At 41.2% G+C, this 17,737-nt stretch overlaps 1 protein-coding gene across 1 annotated transcript in view; it reads left to right on the plus strand.

The window, feature by feature from the left end:
* The window catches only part of TMEM184C (transmembrane protein 184C), a 165,889-nt gene extending 152,297 nt beyond the window's left edge, over positions 1 to 13,592 (plus strand). The window contains exons 8-10 of the mRNA XM_040418523.1: positions 1,403 to 1,502; positions 11,468 to 11,639; positions 12,936 to 13,592. Coding sequence (XP_040274457.1) covers positions 1,403 to 1,502; positions 11,468 to 11,639; positions 12,936 to 13,243 — 580 coding nt within the window. The 3' untranslated portion in view covers positions 13,244 to 13,592. The remainder of the gene's footprint in view (positions 1 to 1,402; positions 1,503 to 11,467; positions 11,640 to 12,935) is intronic.
* The last annotated feature ends 4,145 nt before the right edge of the window (positions 13,593 to 17,737 follow it).

Raw genomic sequence — 17,737 nt, forward strand, 5'->3', positions numbered from 1 at the left:
GTACGTCAAATAACCTGGATGGTGGCATTGATACATGGCCTATATTGTAGTGGAATATTTTCAAAGTCCATGACATACAATATGATCATAAGTTAGAGGTCAAACACCACGCTGTGATAGATATAAACAGGCCATGGACTACTTCTGCTCTCACAGACAAACATAAAAAGCTCTCCACCAGGGGTCGATGTTACAAATAAAGCCATGGTGACACATATACCTAGGATATAGGGTATAGTCAGCCTTGGCCCTTGCAAAGGGTCAGACCAAATTTGCAGCAAAAAAAAACCTGAAGAATATTTATTTTTAAATTCTGCTTTTGCTTTATTCTCCAAACAATGAACATATAATGACGATAGAATGCATAAATCTCAATTTATCAAAACCTGTGCAAAGGAAAACTGACTTAATTGCCAATAGCAACCAATTCCACCTTTCACTTTTCATAGATCATTTGCAAAATGAAAGGATCGATCTGATTGCTATGGGCCACTAAGTTAGTTTTCCTTTGCACCAGTTTTGATAAATCTCCCACAGTAGGTAATGTGGCAGCTCCTCTACTTCCTCCGTGTATAAGTAAGCCCTACACAGGTCATACAGATCATGCCTAGAAACTCTCCCATAGAAGTCAATGAGCTCCAGAAAGACTATTGTGTATTTGGCCCATGATGGCTGCTGTACAGCATATAATAGCTCAAGTAAGATGGCACACATAATAATTTAAAGGGATTAATTCAGCTCGCCGTTACTAAGGCGAGATGAGACACAGTCCCGACCACCTCCTGGTGCGTGAGAGCTACGGAAACAGTGTAGCACAGGAAGCTATATTGTTTCCTTTGCTCAGAAATCGCATGGCTTGCTGTGCTACGCTGTTTCCGTAGCTCTCATGCACTGCATTGAGATCTGCTGAAAGAGCAGAGTGCCAGAGCACTCTGCTGCTTCCCAACCAGGAGGTGGTCGGGACTGTGTCTCATCTCACCTTAGTAACAGCCGAGATGAACCCCTTTCAATTTATCTCACATCGAAATAAAGGTGGGATAAAATTCTGTTAGCAAGAGGTGGTAGAAACTACATAATCAAGTCGGCTCATTGGAGGTATTAGTCATCCAGCGGGACCTGCTGTGTTTTCAAGGGTGTTTTATGGAGGACAGAATATATTTGTTAGAAATAAGGCACATGATAGTACACACATTTGAAATCCCTATTACTGCCCAACAAACCGATGTGTGAAAGGCTCCTGCTTCTTTAGATCTTCTGCCTTACTGTTTCAGAAACTTGCAGACTGATAGTTATGAGGCTGTGCATGTGCTTGTGTTAGTCTTCCTTCATCCAGGGTGTAGCGTACCTGATGCCATTAGACTTTGCATTCTGTATAATAATTCATGTCTTCATTTTCTCCCAGGCAAGCTGTATTGATTGCACTCATGGTGAAAGTTGGAATCATTTCTCATAATAATACGTGGGGATGGAAGAACATCAAAGATGTTGCTACAGGCCTTCAGGTAAAGTAATACCTTAGAAGTACATCCGTATGAGTACACATAAGCATGGAAGGTATTTTACAGATTTTTAGTCAATGTTTTTAGTTCCTACTTGTGTGTCTTTAGTTCTACTAATGTTTTAGGTGGGGGTGGGGTTGCAGAGAACAGTTCCACTGGTTGAGCTGGGAGATGACAATACGCCTCGGATAGATCAGGACACATCCAAATCTACCATGCCCCAGAGTGAAGGTCTGGATATCATTAACCAAAAACTCTCAGATATACTGGGAGTAGTAAATTCCACCAACGCCTCAGTTGCAGAGCTGGCCTCTTCCCTTTCAGTAGTACAAGAAGATGTTACAATAATCAAAGATGAAATGACAAAACTTAGATTGAAGGAGTTGGAGTCAGCAGTTTCCTCTGTTACCTCAGAGAACAACTCCTTAAAAAAGCGATTAGGAGAGGTAGATCAAGGAAGGTGATAGATCTTGAGGATAGGTCCCATAGATACAACCTGAGACTGGTGGGGTTTCCAGAGGAGGTAGAACAGGATAATGGTGCAAATTTTATTCAAAAATGGCTGGTTAAAAATTTGGGCCCAGATCATGATGTATCCACTTTTTGTGTGGAAAGGGCCCATAGAGTCCCCTTTAAAAATCCTCCTCCAGGGGCCCCCCCTAGGGCAATCCTGGCGAAACTGGTTTGTTCAAATGACCGGGATTGGGTACTTAGGTGTAAAAGAGAAGTTCCGGATATTCACTTCAATGGGAATTTAATATCTATATATCCAGATTTTTCACGAGATACCCAAACTAAAAGAAGATCTTTTCTTGAAGTTAAAAAAAGATTGGCCGCTGCTAACATTAAGTACTTGATGTTATTTCCGGCCAAACTGAGGGTGGTGCATAATGAATCTGTGCGGTTTTTTTCTGCATACGCGGATGCTGCTCAATGGCTGGATTCGATGGGTCTATAATTTACTATGATTATGGGGAGGAGGGGGGTTTGGAAGAGGTTGATGGGTAATGTTTTTTCTCCTTATCAACCATGTAGTGGGGGGTTGGGTATAAGGGAGGGATTGGCTGTCGTCACTCGCTTTTTAGGTCTGTGTCTCTCTCCTAGATGGGGGATCGGGATTGTCATTTATACACTGTTTATGTCATGTAATATTCTGGAATGTGAGAGGGTTGGGAGACAGGGTGAAGAGGACGGTGGTGTTTGATCTTGTGGCCCGTCATTTGCCGGCAATCGTGGTATTATTAGAAACCCATGCAACAGTAGACAGGCTCTTGGGCTTCTTTTGAATATCATGCTTACTTCTCCTTTTATGCAAGAGGGGTTAGTGTATATATTCACGGTGGGATGGAATTTCTACCGGTAGATAACATGATTGATAAAGAAGGGAGATTTGTCTTCTTGCATGGGTATTGGAAAGGGCAGGAGATTATATTGGCGTTCATCTATATTCCTCCACCATATAAGTCAACTGTCTTTTCTCTATTATCTAAATACTTAGCCACAAAAAATCCATGTCCGTTATTAGTAGCTGGAGATTTTAACTCTGTTCCTGATCCTGAGTTGGATTGTTTTTCTACCTCTTCTGGGCAAGGTCGGACTGGATCCCCTTTGAGTTCTGTGTGCCAGGAGCTGGCGCTGGTTGATATCTGGCGCCACCTCTATGGAAACAAGATAATTTTCTCTTGTTTTAGCCAGTCCTATGGGTCAATGTCCCGTATTGATCTGGCTTTTGCAAGTCGTGATTTGAGTCATCAAATTGCGAAAATGAAGTATGAACCTCATGGAATCTCAGATCACTCTCCAGTCCTGATTTCGTTCAGAGGGGTGGACTTTCCAGCCCCAGGTAGAACCTTTAAATTTAATTCGCTCTGGTTTGATGTGATAGGGGAGCAAGGTCGCATAGACCAGGATATACAGGAATTCTGGGGCTTCAACGTAGGCTTGACACATATTCATTATGTGTGGGATGCATTGAAGGCCCATATAAGGGGCGTATATTTTACTAAAATTAACCGGTATAGACTTGAACTTCGTCAAAAGGAACAACAGCTGACAGACAATTAGGAGATTACAGGCTGTATTGGTTGCTCACCCCAATGAGCAATATATAACCCAGTTAAAAGAGGCCAATTCACAGCTTAAGATACTCTTATATAGCAAAGCCCAACATAAGCTTCTCTTCCAGGGTCAAAATCGCTTCAGTGAATCAGGTAAAACAGGTAAGTTCTTGGCACGGTTGGTTGCTAATCAGAGAGAGGCTACTAGTATAAGTGAGATTAGGGATTCAAAAGGTAAGAGGGTGAGGGCCCCAGAGATGATTAGGGAGGAATTTGTGAAATACTACTCTTCGCTTTATCAGTCTGACATTACGCTTAGTCGGGATGATATGGACCAATACTTACAACAACTAGGGCTTCCCCAGTTAGATCTACAGGATAGGGAAATGTTGGATCGGCCTATTTGTTGGGAGGAGTTGCGATCGATACTTCCATTGCTGAAGTATAATTCATCCCCTGGTCCGGATGGTTTGGTGTTTGAACTCTATAGGTACCATGCTAAATCGCTCCTTCCAATTCTTTTGCGGGTCTTGAATGAATCCTGTGCATCTGGCTCCTTGCCTCCATCATTCAGAGAGGCAGTGATTACCTTGGTGTTGAAAAAGGATAAAGATAGATGCCATATGGGATCATATAGACCCATATCGCTCTTAAATACAGATTACAAGATCTTTGCAAAAATATTGGCTAATCGCTTGAAAAGGGTCATAGCCTCTCTGGTACATTCCATTCAGATGGGATTCATTCCGGGCCGACGAATACAGATCTCTATAGGGTGTATTTGAATCTTTCTGTTGGGGGTAGTATAGACCACTCCATCCTGTCCTTAGATGCCGCAAAGGCGTTTGACAGGATGGAGTGGTCTTTTTTGTGGTCTACTATGTCTCATTTTGGATTGGGGACTGTATTCATAGAAATGACCCAAATGTTATATGAACAGCCGTCCGCATGTATTAATATTAACGGCATTGGTTCTTCCCCCATTATGATGCGGCGAGGGATGAGACAGGGATGCCCTCTTTCTCCCCTTCTTTTTGCTCTATTCATTGAACCATTGGCCTGTAAGATCCGTTCAGATAACAGCATAGACGGCTTTGGGGTGGCAGGAGTGAGCGATAAAATAAGCCTCTACGCCGATTGTTATTTTGTTTCTGGACCAGGGATGGAAAATCCTCCCTTATGTGATGGCAGCAATAGAGGACTTTGGTAGATTCTCGGGCTATCTGATTAATTGGTCCAAGTCATCGCTCCTCCCGCTGAACCGCAAGGCCGTAGATGAGGGGAGTGGAGTCCGGGTCCTTGCTCCCAATGAAACCCTGGACTATCTGGGGGTTAAGATTGGGGTTCCTATAAAGAGGTTTTAATTTAATCCCGGTTTTGAATAAAGTTAAGTCTAAAATATCCGCTTGGCAGAAATTGATATTGGCACAGACGGATCGAATAGCGCTGGTCAAGATGATTATCCTGCCTATGGTGATGTACCCGATGTGTGCTTCCCCTGTTTGGATCGATATCTTTTTTTTTTTTTTATAGACTGGAGACTCTTATTAACGATCTAATATGGGGAAGGAAGAGGGTGAGGATAAAACAAAGATATCTATGGCTGTCGGAATCAGATGGTGGGCTATCATTTCCTTTTTTCCAAGGATATTATTTATGTGCACAGGTTCAGCGGTAATTTTAAAGAGAGTTTATTAGCACGATATTTGTCGCAGGTTATGGAAAAACCAATAGAGAATATTTTTACATGTTTGGAAACTAGTTATTTGAGGGTGAGGAAGTCCCTATTGATTCCTTGGACCCTACAAATGGTTTGGAATAAGCTTAAGAGGATTCTGAAAGTCTCCTACTCTTTTTTGCTTTCACCCCTTTGTGGGAGAACAGGAATCTGACGGAATTCTTCAAAATCACAGACTTTGTTTATTGGCTACGTAGGGGGGTGGTTAATGTGTGTCATCTTTTTCTGTGTGGACACTTTAAATCCTTTTCAGACTATAATTTCACTGATAGTACATTATTAGATGTGTTTATGTATTCACGTTTAAAACACGTATATGAGGCCTCTAGGAATAAAGGTTATATTTGTCCACGGGAGAATGGATTTTTTGATTATTGTTATGCCCAGACAGATGAGAGGGTTAAGATAGCTAGTCTATACAGAAAACTTCGAACAGCACTGGCAACTGTAACTATTTAAAAGCCCGAGTAAGTGGGAGCAAAAGCTGCATTGCCCACCATTACAATGGTCTAGTACAGGGATCAGCAACCTTCGGCACTCCAGCTGTGGTGAAACTACGACTCCCAGCATGCACATTGCTTAGCTATTTTGAGAACTCCCATAGAAGTGAATGGAGCATGCTGGGAGTTGTAGTTTCAACACATCTGGAGTGCCGAAGGTTGCTGACCGCTGGTCTAGTATATATAGGAACGTAAGAAAGGCTACAGTTTCTAATGCCCATAGATTAATTCAATTTAAGATCCTCCATCGGTTGTATTATACGCCAAAAATCCAAGCGAAATTTCCCCAAAGTAAAGGCCGAGATTGTTGCTGTCCTAAATGTGGATATGTGAACGCGGATTACAGGCATTTACTTTGGGAATGTAGTAAAATAAAAAGGTATTGGGAACAAGTTTTTGTAGCCCTACAAAAAGAGTCCTCTTCGACATATAGCCCTGGGATGGTTACAGTGTTATTGGGAGATTATGCTCTAGATATGGAAGTTCTGGCCCGGGTCAGACAGATCTGGATGAGGGGTCTGATGGTGGCAAAAGTTATTTTAGTGAGATATTGGGGGTCTGTCTCCCCACCTTCGTTAAATGAATGGATCCTGTACCTTCAACAAATTAAAGTTTATGAGGATATAGAAAGGAAACGGAGAGCAGCACGTGTGACTGTTCAGACATAGTTACTAGGGTAATTATGTCGGTTCTTATTAGAGTTGGAGTGACGACTGCCAATTGGGGGGGTTGGGGGTGGGAGGTTATAGTTTTAGTGTGTGTAGTAATTGTGAATTTACAGTCCTTTTTATAATCTTTGTAGGATTTTGTGGTATGTTTATAGGATAGTTAACTATTGTTTTGTAGTGACTACCCTGTATTGGCTGTTCTTTCTATTATAATATGTGTTGTTTTGTATTATGAAGAAAACAAAATAAAATGGAAAAAAAAAAAAATAATGTTCTAGTTTTCTGTGATGTGACACTTACCCCGATTAACAAGATTGGTTTTGTCATAACCGTTTGAACTAAACATTGGTAAGACCCAGAATGACAGAGGGATGTTTTACATGCAAAATTAGTTAAATTAAATGGGTTTTCCGGTTTGCATCAACATCCTTTAAAATATTAATTTAGGAAGGTAGCTGTAATTTTACCTATCTTCGGTTGTGGGTTGTGGTCACATGACCATGTCCGTGCTGCTCTTTCTTATTTCTTGTGATATTAAAGGGGTTGAATACTTTTATACTTGCATGTAATACAAAATTTAGCATAGCCACTGAGTTATTCAATAAAATGTATCTGTATAGCGCCACCTGCAGTTTTCTTTTCTTTTTTTATTATTTCTTTGTCCTGCTCACTGAGAAGGCCACACATGCTCAGTTTCATCCTTCAACTGCCTCCTGAGTTGGGATGGGGAGAGCATGGACGCGCCCCCTGAGCTGCAAGCTTGATATAAATCTAGCAGAGCAATTCATGGGGAAATCTCTGGATCCATGTGAGGTGCAGGGCTGGTTCTAGTTTTGTTAGAAAGAGATAGTACTATATGTTGTGATAGGGGAGTGTCTATGTAACTAGCTGGGTGGGAGGAGCTATAAACTAGCTGGGCATTGTTAGGGGCGGTGCTGGAGCTGTAGCAGAGAAAGAAGTGCATCATGGGTTTGGTTGGACACAACAACAGGAAGTGCTACATACAGGGTGGAAACTAAAGTGATTATTAACATGGTGAAAAAGAGTCAAAATTTAAAAAAAAAACATAGGAAAGATGTACATGAGGTAAGCAACTATATTAGAGTATTTGTTCAAAACCATGGTAATCTCTGAAAACCTCTTTAACCTTGAAGTTGGGTATTCCGGTTTCAACAAATACATGACAAATTGCACAATTTTCCAATATACCTTCTCACTAATTACAGATCCATGTGTGTAGTCCTTCTGTTGACTGCACCAGAAATGCTTGGCATTTGTCATGAGATTTAAAGGGGTTATCCGACACTAAAAGAGTGTCTGCCCAACCCAGGGTGGGGGGTGATGCTCTCCTGATCTCTGCCGTTAAAATCTGGTCTCTTGGGCTCCCAGGCAGGTAGTTCTACGCCACGTGCGCCAAGGACAACATCTGTCGACGGGGGCACATCTAACCACTGCAGCCAATCATAGGCTGAAACAATGACCTGCTCCCCTTGCGTTACGTGTGACCAGATTCAGCAGCGGGGATCAGGTGAGGAACCCCAAGGTTGCCTGACTCCGCGCAACCAGCATACATTGTGATGTGTAACTGGGCAAGGATCACGTTCACAATGTACAGCACATGGTCTCTGAAATGTCCGCAACCTTATTAGACCTGGGAGGGCAGCGCTGGCACAGTAAGTAAATTATAATCATCATCAGTGCAACAGTTGTAATTCCCATCGGGGGAGCAAGGTGAAATTAAAATACATTTTGGATAACCCCTTTAAAAATAAATCACAAAACATAAACGTAAAAATATGTTTAAAATAAAAAACTTGATATAAAGGGTTTATGCCATGATTGATGTAAAAAAAATGAAAATCAGACATCATATAGTACATGACAATACCATTCTAACCAGTCCTGTACTGCAAATCTCCATATTCACAGCTCCAATGGCTCTGCTAGATTATCTTCAGCCTCCCAGCACAGAGGACACGTCTTTTCTGCCGCAGCTCTCTACTTGTAACTACCACTGCTTCTAACAGAACATTTGGTTGGTGGCAGTTGAAGATTTCAACTGAGCACGTTCGACCAGCTCAGTGAAATGGACAAAAAAATAAATAAATGTTTACACAAGGCGATTTGCTGCTCATCAAATGAGGTTTTTTTTGTGCTGCATGAAAGATGTGATCCCCCAATAAATGAAGGTTTGTTGGGTGATTGGTGGCACCATTACATGAGTCGATTATCAGGAACAAGCACTCACATGAATGTTCGTTCCCGATATTTGGTCTGATCCAGGGCCCTTAACCACTTCCCGACCGCCCATTGACTATAGACGTCCTTGGGCGGTCGGTTTATCTCTGAATGGATTTTCTGGAATGTCTATTCAGAGATGGTAGCTGCACAGTAATCGTGCAGCTGCTGAGCGGGGTGTCCCTGCCTTCTAGATCGCTGTATACACAGCTCTCAACGAGCTCTCAATCTGCTGCTTCCTGTCTTGGCCCTGGCAGCTTCTGCACTCCCCTGGTCCCGTCATGTGACCACCGGGACCAGGGGAGTGCAGAAGCTCCCAGGTCTTCCATAGACCACAATCAGCCCTGCACTGAGGCTGTACAGCATTGTATTATGCTGTAAAGCCTCTCTGGGGGATGTATTTTCCCTGTAACTGGGACTACTATGTCAGCCCCAGTTACAGGAGAAATAAAAAAAAAAGACGTTAAATGTCGGCCAGAAGTCTTGTATGACCTTATGGGAGACACAAAGTTGTAAAATAAAAAAATAAATAAAATGGACATATTTGGTATCACAACGTCCACAATGACCGGCTCTATAATAATATCTTATGATCTCCCCCATTAGGTGAACGCCGTAAAAATAAATAAATAAACATTGCGCCAAAACAGATTTTTAGTGAGCTCACCTCCCAAAAAACATAATGTTAATCAATCAAAGTTGTATGTACCCCGAAATCGTAGCAATAGAAACGTCACCTCATCCTGCAAAAAATGAGCCCCCACACAATACCATAGCTGGAAAAAATGTAATAAAATGGCTCTTTGAAAATTGCAACACAAAAGTATAAAAAAATTCTAAAAATGCTCTTATTGTGTAAAATGTAAAAAAAATAAATAGACATATTTGGTATTGCTGTGTCCGTAACAATTGTAAAAAAAAAATATTTAATGCCAGAAAAGTTTTTTTTTTAGTCCCCTCACCTCACAAAAAACATAATATCAATCAATCAAAAATCTAATTGTATGTACCCCAAAATGGTAGCAATAAAAACGCCACCTTGTCCCACAAAAAACAAGCCCTCACACAAGACCATAGCCAGAAAAATAAAAGAAATATGGCTCTAAGAAAATGGCAACACAAAAACATGATTTTTTTTTTTTTTCTAAAAATGTTTTTGTGTAAAAAAATTAATAAATAGACATAGTTGGTATCGTTGCATCCGTAATGACTGGATCTATAAAAATATCACATGATCTACCCCATCAAGTGAACGGTGTAAAATAGAATAATGACACCAAACAGCTTTTTTTGTGACTTCACCTCCCAAAAATGAGATAAAAAGCAACCAGAAAGCCAAATGTACCCCAAAATGGTGCCAATAAAAACTACAGCTTGTCTCGCACAAAATAGGCCCTCACGCAGCTCATTCAACAAAAAATAAAAAAAAGTTATTGCTCTTAAAAACAATCACAGAAAATTCCACGTTAGAAAATCCAGATGCTTCTCCTTCCCTTCTGAGCCCTGGTGTATCCCCAAATAACAGTTTACAACCACAATTGGGGTGTTACTGTATTCAGGAGAAAGTGGGTAGCAAATTGTGGGGGATATTTTCCTGTTATCTTTTGTGAAAAAGAAAGTTTGGGCCTAAAGCATCATTTTCTTGTAAAAAAAAAAAGAATGTAATTTTTCATTTTCACACCCAAGTATTAAAAATTCTATGAAACAGCTGTTGAGTGAAGTGCTCGCTATACCCCTTAAAAATTCCTTGGGTGGTGTAGTTTACAAAATGTGGTCACTGTGGGGTTACCTCAGGGACTCTTCTTCAAATGCAACATGGTGCCCAAAAACCATTCCAGCAAACTCTGCCCTCCAAAAAACATATGACGCTCCTTGCCTTCTGTGCCCTGTCGTGTGCCCAAACAGCGGTATACGACCACATATGGAGTGTTTCTGCAAACTGCAGAATCAAGGTAATAAATATTGAGGTTTGTTTTGTTGTTAACCCTTGGTGTGTTCCAGGAAAAAATGTATTAAAATGGAAAATCTGCAAAAAAAAATTACATTTTGAAATTTCACCTCTATTTTGCTTTTAATTCATGTGGAATACCTAAAGGGTTAACAATATTTCTAAAACCAGTTTTGAATAGTTTGAGGGGTGTCCTTTTTAAAATGGGGTCAAAGTGACTTCAGAGCTGAACTGGTCCTTAAATAGTGGGTTTTGGAAATTTTCTTACATTTTAAGAATTGCTTCTAAAATTCTAAGCCTTCTAACGTCCTAAAAAAAAAAAAATCACATTTACAAAATGATGACAACATAAAGTAGACATATGGGGAATGTTAAGTAATAAATATTTTATGAGGTATAACTTTCTGTTTTAAAAGCAAAGATACATTTTTGGTAAAGTTGGGATTTTTTCATAAATAAAGGTGAAATATATTTACTCAAATTTATGACTATCATGAAGTACAATGTGTCACAAGAAAACAATCTCAGAATGGCTTGGATAAGTAAAAGCGTTCCAAAGTTATTACCACATAAAGTGACACATGTCAGATTTGCAAAATTAGGCCTGGTTAGAAAGGGGGTAAATGGCCCGGTCTGGAAGTGGTTAAAGAAAAAAAAAATCCTACAATACAAATGGCCTTTAAAAATAAAGAAATTAACAAAACTAGCCGTATCCATCAAATGAGTCCAGTATAGCAGTGATATTTCAGGACCGTGGAGTCTCATTGATGTTTGGCAGATCTAACATCTTGTTTCCAAAATATTTTCCCCTTGAATCAGGATTTTGTCATTTGTGTTGAAATGTTCCTGGCAGCCATCGCTCACCACTTCAGCTTTTCCTACAAGCCGTATGTGCAAGAAGCTGAGGAAGGCTCGTGTTTTGATTCCTTTCTTGCTATGTGGGATGTATCGGATATCCGAGCAGATATATCAGAGCAAGTACGCAATGTTGGTAAGTAATGATGGCATATGTAGCAATTTGGATAAGTCTATCCTATGTGCTCTGCATGATCCCGATCCTTCCTTCCATCTTTTTGATATTTTAAAAAAAATAAGTAAATAAAAAACATGGTAAGGAGGCTGTTACGTAAAGAAATGGGGGTCATGAGACCAGCAAGCAATTAATATCTTTTGACTACTGATATGCTCATTACAGTACATATGTCTCATATACTCTATATTGTTTACCCTTTTCTTTATGGATATGTTACTTAACCAATGATTTATCATATTTGACTGAGTAGGTGGAAATTATATGATTGATAAAAAAAATATTGCTGAATGTTTGTGATTGTCTGGCTTAGGGTACTTGCACACTAGATTCTTTTCCGGTATTGAAATCCAGTAAAGGGTCTCAATACCGGAAAATACGCATGCATTCTGAATGTAAAGCAATCCGTTCAGTATGCATCAGGATGTCTTCCATTCTGTCCCTTGTGCGGTATTTGACCGGACAAAATCCCGGAACAATACCGCACTTGCCGAATCTGGCATTAATTTCCATAGAGATGTATTAATGATCCGGTTTTCTGGTCTGCGCATGCGCCGGGCTTTTGATCTTTGGAAAAATTTAAATACCGGATCCATTATTCCGGATGAGATGGACCCGGTATATATCACCAGATCTAACGGATCCGGGGGAAAAAGCTATCCGTTTGTACACGGCTTGCCGTCCCCGGATTCTAACAACGCTAAGTGAAAGTACCCGTAAACAGGTTTTCAAATTTTAAAAAAAGGGGTCACAATGGATTCAAAATTTAAAAAAGGTAAACATTACTCACCCAATGCTGGTCCTGTCCTTGCTACTCTGTAGTTTCTGGTCCTGACTTGACACACCGGAAATAGCAGGAACTGACTGCTTAGTGATTGGCTGAGTCAGCATTTCCAGCCACTTCCTGCTGGTCAAGCCAATACCAGGAACTATACCAGAACAGCAGCAAGGGGAGACCAGCCAGGCGAATAATGCTTATTTTTTAATTTTTTTATTTGTTCTGGCCCTTTACAGAAATTCCTGCAGGAGCATCCATTTGATACTGTATTACTCTGGTCCTGTGGTTATTTCTGTTCATGTATAGGCGTCTAATTTTTTGAAATTTTTTATGGGTAATAAGGCATTGATTTTGGCTATTTGTGTTACTGCTGGTTTGTTTTTGGGACCACCATAGCTTAACAAAGTATGTTAACCAGCGAGTACTGCTCAGTTTAGTGCTAATATGGTGAAAACAGTGTTTGCTTTCCCTTGTTACAGGAAGAACAGTCATGGGTAGACCCAGAAAGATGTTTTTTCCTGATGACCTGGAGCAGAATGAGCACACTAGCCTGCTGTCGTCCTCAACTCAGGATCCAGTATCTGCAGCATCATCTGTGCCACCTTCTCCTTCTGGACACTACCAAGGGTTTGGTCAGACAATAACCCCTCAAACTACACCCACATCTGCCACAATTCCAGAAGAACTCTACAGCACAGAATCTCCTGAGGAAGATGTCCATGTGCCAGTGGTGGAGCCCGATGACGTGGAGGTGTCACATGAGAGCAGCAAAAGCTCACCCTCCTAAATCATAGGGAATTGTGCCAAATGTTCTCATGACTTGAAGCCTTCATCTGGGGAAAATGTGCCCAAGCGGACATCTGCTGCTGTAACAAATTAAGATCTAGATAACGTCTAGTTTGGGCACTAATGGGTAAATGTATTTTAAAGATCAATCTGTGTTTTTAAACTGGCTAATGGACCGTGATGTGAATACATAATATCTTGAACAGATGTTTTGGACTCTACCTTAGGCCTCTTGCACACGACTGTATGGCTTTTTCAGTATTTTGCAGTCTGTAAATAACAGATCCGCAAAAAATACGGATGACGTCCGTGTGCATTTCGTTTTTTGCAGAACAGAACAGCTGGCCCCTGATAGAACAGTACTATCCTTGTTCGTTATGCGGACAATAGGACATGTTCTATCTTTGAACGGAAATATAGAAACGAAAGGCATACAGAGTACCTTCCGTTTTTTTTGCGGATCCATTGAAATGAATGGTTCCATATACGGAATGCAAAAAACTGAATGTAAACGGGGAAAAAAAAAACTTTTGTGTGCAAGAGGCCTTAAACTGGTAAAGGTGTTTTTCAACTTAACCACCTCATGCGTAACTTTTTGACACTTGTAGCAAATACTCTGCATTATACCCCGTATACTGTTAATAATATTCTGCTGTAGTTATATAAGTTCTGTTACAGTTCCTCTTATGTTCTATATTTTACTGTGCATATCTGAGTTAAAGGGGGAAGAACACTGATGACTTATCTTCAGGATAGAGGAATGAAAAAAAACAAAAAAAACAGCACCGCTACATGAGCAAAGTTCATCCGATTCTGGAGTGTCGACCTGGACTCTAGATGGTGCTCAGCCAATGTAGTCCATTAAGCACATATCCAAAAGAAAAAAGAGGCGATGCTCGGCAATTGTTAAAACTTGCCGCTTTATCGCTTCTTCCAATTCAAACAGGTTAGGATGTGAGGGTAGATCAGGCAATGGCCGTTTGGCTCTCTCTGCGCTTCATCAAGCAGGCTTGACATGGCCTCTGTGCAGCTCAGTCACATTCAAGTGAAAAGGCCCGGGCTGCTATACAGCTGCAATGCTCACTGGATTGCCACGGCCTCTTTAAACAGCTGATCATTGGTGGTGCCAGGTGTCAGACCCCCACCAATCATATATTGATGGCCTATCCTGGGTATAGGTCATGGAAATTCTACTCCTGGAAAAACCCTTCTAGATGCTCCAGCATATGCACATATACTATAATATATAGTTTAGGCAGCAGCTGAGATGGGAGAGGCTTCCTTAAAGGCAGTTTCTCATTACAGGTAAGGCATACTGGGGCCAGATCAGCACTGCATTGCGATTGGCCAATTTGCCATTACTAAAACAGTGCCTTTCCACCCTCCAAGCTATCGACAGTAACATGATACCATTTAAGTGGCCACTTCCCCTGACATAGTGGACAACTTTTGATTTCAGAGGTACATTTAGTATCTGTAACTATACCCAAAGTTATAGTTCTGTGTAATATGTAAGGAAAAATACCATTTAGACAGTAAGTAATGTAGCAAGTGTGCACAGGAATTTACTGGGTCTGTGACCGTAAAACGTAAGCTTAGCCTGCCTTAGGCTACTTTTACACTTGCGGTAGCCCTTTCCGACATGCTGTTCCGGCGGGGGAACAGCCTGCCGGATCCGTGCTACCGCTAGTCCACCGTGCCGCCGGAGGTCCGCTTGCCCCTCTCACTATAATGGGGGCGGGCCAGAAGTCTGGCCGCAGCATGGCAAACATGCCGAGAGGCGGGCGGACAAAAGCCGCAGCGTGCTGTAGTTTTATTCCGGCGGCACGGTGAACTAGCGGTAACACGGAACAGCCTGTCGGAAAAGGCTACCGCAAGTGTGAAAGTAGCCTTATTTATTGCCCTTAGCGGTGCACTTGAGATGATCTTGTAACATTGAGAGAAATATCCGACATGGTGATTCCAGTCAATGGTAAGTATGTAATGTAGATATTACGTGATAATAACATGCAAAACTCATTTATTATATCCCAACAATGTACTTTATTTCATTTATTAGCTGGTTTATCTGAGCTCAATGGTCAAGAACCTCTGGCTCTCCCACTTCTATGAAACTACATCCCCCAGCATGCAACACTTGCTCTGCTGTTCTTGGAACTCCCATTGATGGGAGTTTTAGCTTCACAATTGGTGCAGTGCCGGAGGTTGGTGACCCCCCAGAACTAGCAGATTTCTGCAAACCCCATCCAGATGAATGGGACTGCTTTTTGTGAGTATAACCTTATTGAGTCAAAGCCACAGAACCCCCTTTTAAGAAGGACACTTGGGCTAACGATTCATCATCAAAAGCCCTTAGTAAAAACTACTTTGTGCCAATAAGAGAAAAAATAAATGAAATAAATGGCCACTCGCTCTTTATGTATTGTGTAATAGTTTACCAGCCAACTGCAAGGTGTTCATTAAAACACTCAGCTTTTTCTATACAGGTATTTTTGATGTGCATTTATGGATTGCTGCTGCTCTATGGTCATGCAGCACTTTCTCTACCATACATACACAGGATATACCAAAATAACCGCTGGTTGCAGGGTGTCAGGCCCCAGTTGTTTTGATATTGATGGCCTATCCTGAGGATAGGCCATCAATATCAAAAATCCAGGACAACTCCTTTAAGGCCTCAAGCACACAACCGTATTCTGGGTCCGATCTGCATTTTTTTTGTGGACAAGAAAGAATAGTCATTTTTATAATAAGGACCGAGTAAAATGTGGGATGCACACAGCCGTTATCCATATTTTGCGCTTCTGTGGTTTGCAGACAGCAAAGCAACAATGGCTGTGTACATGAGGCCTAAAAAAACTTTAAAATGTTGTTTTCAAATGCATAGTTGGAGATTTTTTATTTTTTTTTATGCGGACAGCTTACGGGTGTCACCCCTATGCTGTCTACATCATGCGGCGCCGTTCTGCATGTTATAGCGCCTGTTTTGTCTATTTTGTAGACAAGAATAGTCATTTCTGTAATAAGGACCGTAAAATGTGCAGGATGCACACGGGTGGTATCCGTATTTTTCAGATCTGTGCCTTACAGACTGGCACTGGATGTACATTGCTTGTATTGGTGGCCATAGCTTAAAAGAACCTACAACACTGACACAGATGTGCCTCTTCTGTCTGTCCACTAATAGTCACACACCTACTGAATTAATGCAGTGACTAACCGCATGTATTAAAAGGGGTGTCCAACATAAGAAAAAAGTATCTGCTTGGTTTTCTACAAACTGCATCATGTTTGGTATTGAAGCTCATCCCTATTTGGGTGAATGGTACTGCAATTCAATTCCAACCCATAGACTTGGTGATTTTTTTCAGTTGGAAATAAAAGCAAATCCTGTTTGTTAATTCTGGACATCTTCATTAGTCTTCTTTTAATAGGGTCTTGTTTGGGACCATAGTAAACTGTTCCGAGCTGATCATCAGATTGTTATTCTACAGTGCCACTGTAGATAAGAGAGAGAGTTTCTTGTGAGTGAAGCCTGTATTAGACCTGGCAATCATACAGGCGATTGTCAGGTAGGAAGCGTTCCTTCCCGGCAATCGCCTGCTCACTAGCAGAGGAAACCACTGCTATGACATGAAGTGATCGCCTTCACAGTATGGGGAGGAGCAGTAGTTATGCCATCGCTCGTCACCATGCTGTCTAGTTGTTTGCCACCAGCAGATCGTGATCTTTTAGCATGCTGAAAGATCATGATTGCTTGATGAATGAGCGCTTGCTCGTTCATCGGGTAATCAGCAGCAGTGTTACACTGCCAGGTCACTGCTAACGATCATTACTATGAATGCTTGTTAGCGATCATCTGGCAGTGTAATCCAGTGGAGGATTAGACTATCTGAATGTATATCTGTTACCTATCCTTCCGGGGCTAGTATTTATGTAACCAAGTTGGGAAGTCCACATTACTCACGTTTTATGAGCAGTAAGTGATCTGTTTTCTTTGTATGTGCATTTAGTAAGTTATGTCTCGAATAAGTAATTGCACTAGCATTTGTCCATGTAACATATCCCATAGAACGGTATGGTTTCTTTCCGATGAGCATAGTTGGTTGCTCATGACGCTATAGCACTCTTCATAATAAAGAGGAACCTCTTTTATAAAATGCTTTTGATTGAGTGGTCATTTTGTTACAAGGTTTTACATACCGCACAATGTTACCAATGAGAAACCGCATAGTGCCCACACACTGTATGAGATCCTGCTACAGTGGCCCATACAAAAAGCCACCAACAATTGAATCTACGTAAGGGCATCCCAACTACCCTGGAACTCAGCTCAAGAATGTACCAGAAATACAGTATGGATTTCTCCAGTCTCTTAAGTGCCACAGCATGCAAGGCACTCCCGTTGCCTTTAAGTAGTTAATCTGTCCAGCGAACGGAGGCTTAGCATTTTCTCCGCAGCTATATTTGGACTGTGTGGTTTGCCAGCAATGTG

Source organism: Bufo bufo, chromosome 2 (assembly GCF_905171765.1).
Source record: "Bufo bufo chromosome 2, aBufBuf1.1, whole genome shotgun sequence".
In the NCBI taxonomy this organism is placed as follows: Eukaryota; Metazoa; Chordata; class Amphibia; order Anura; family Bufonidae; genus Bufo; species Bufo bufo.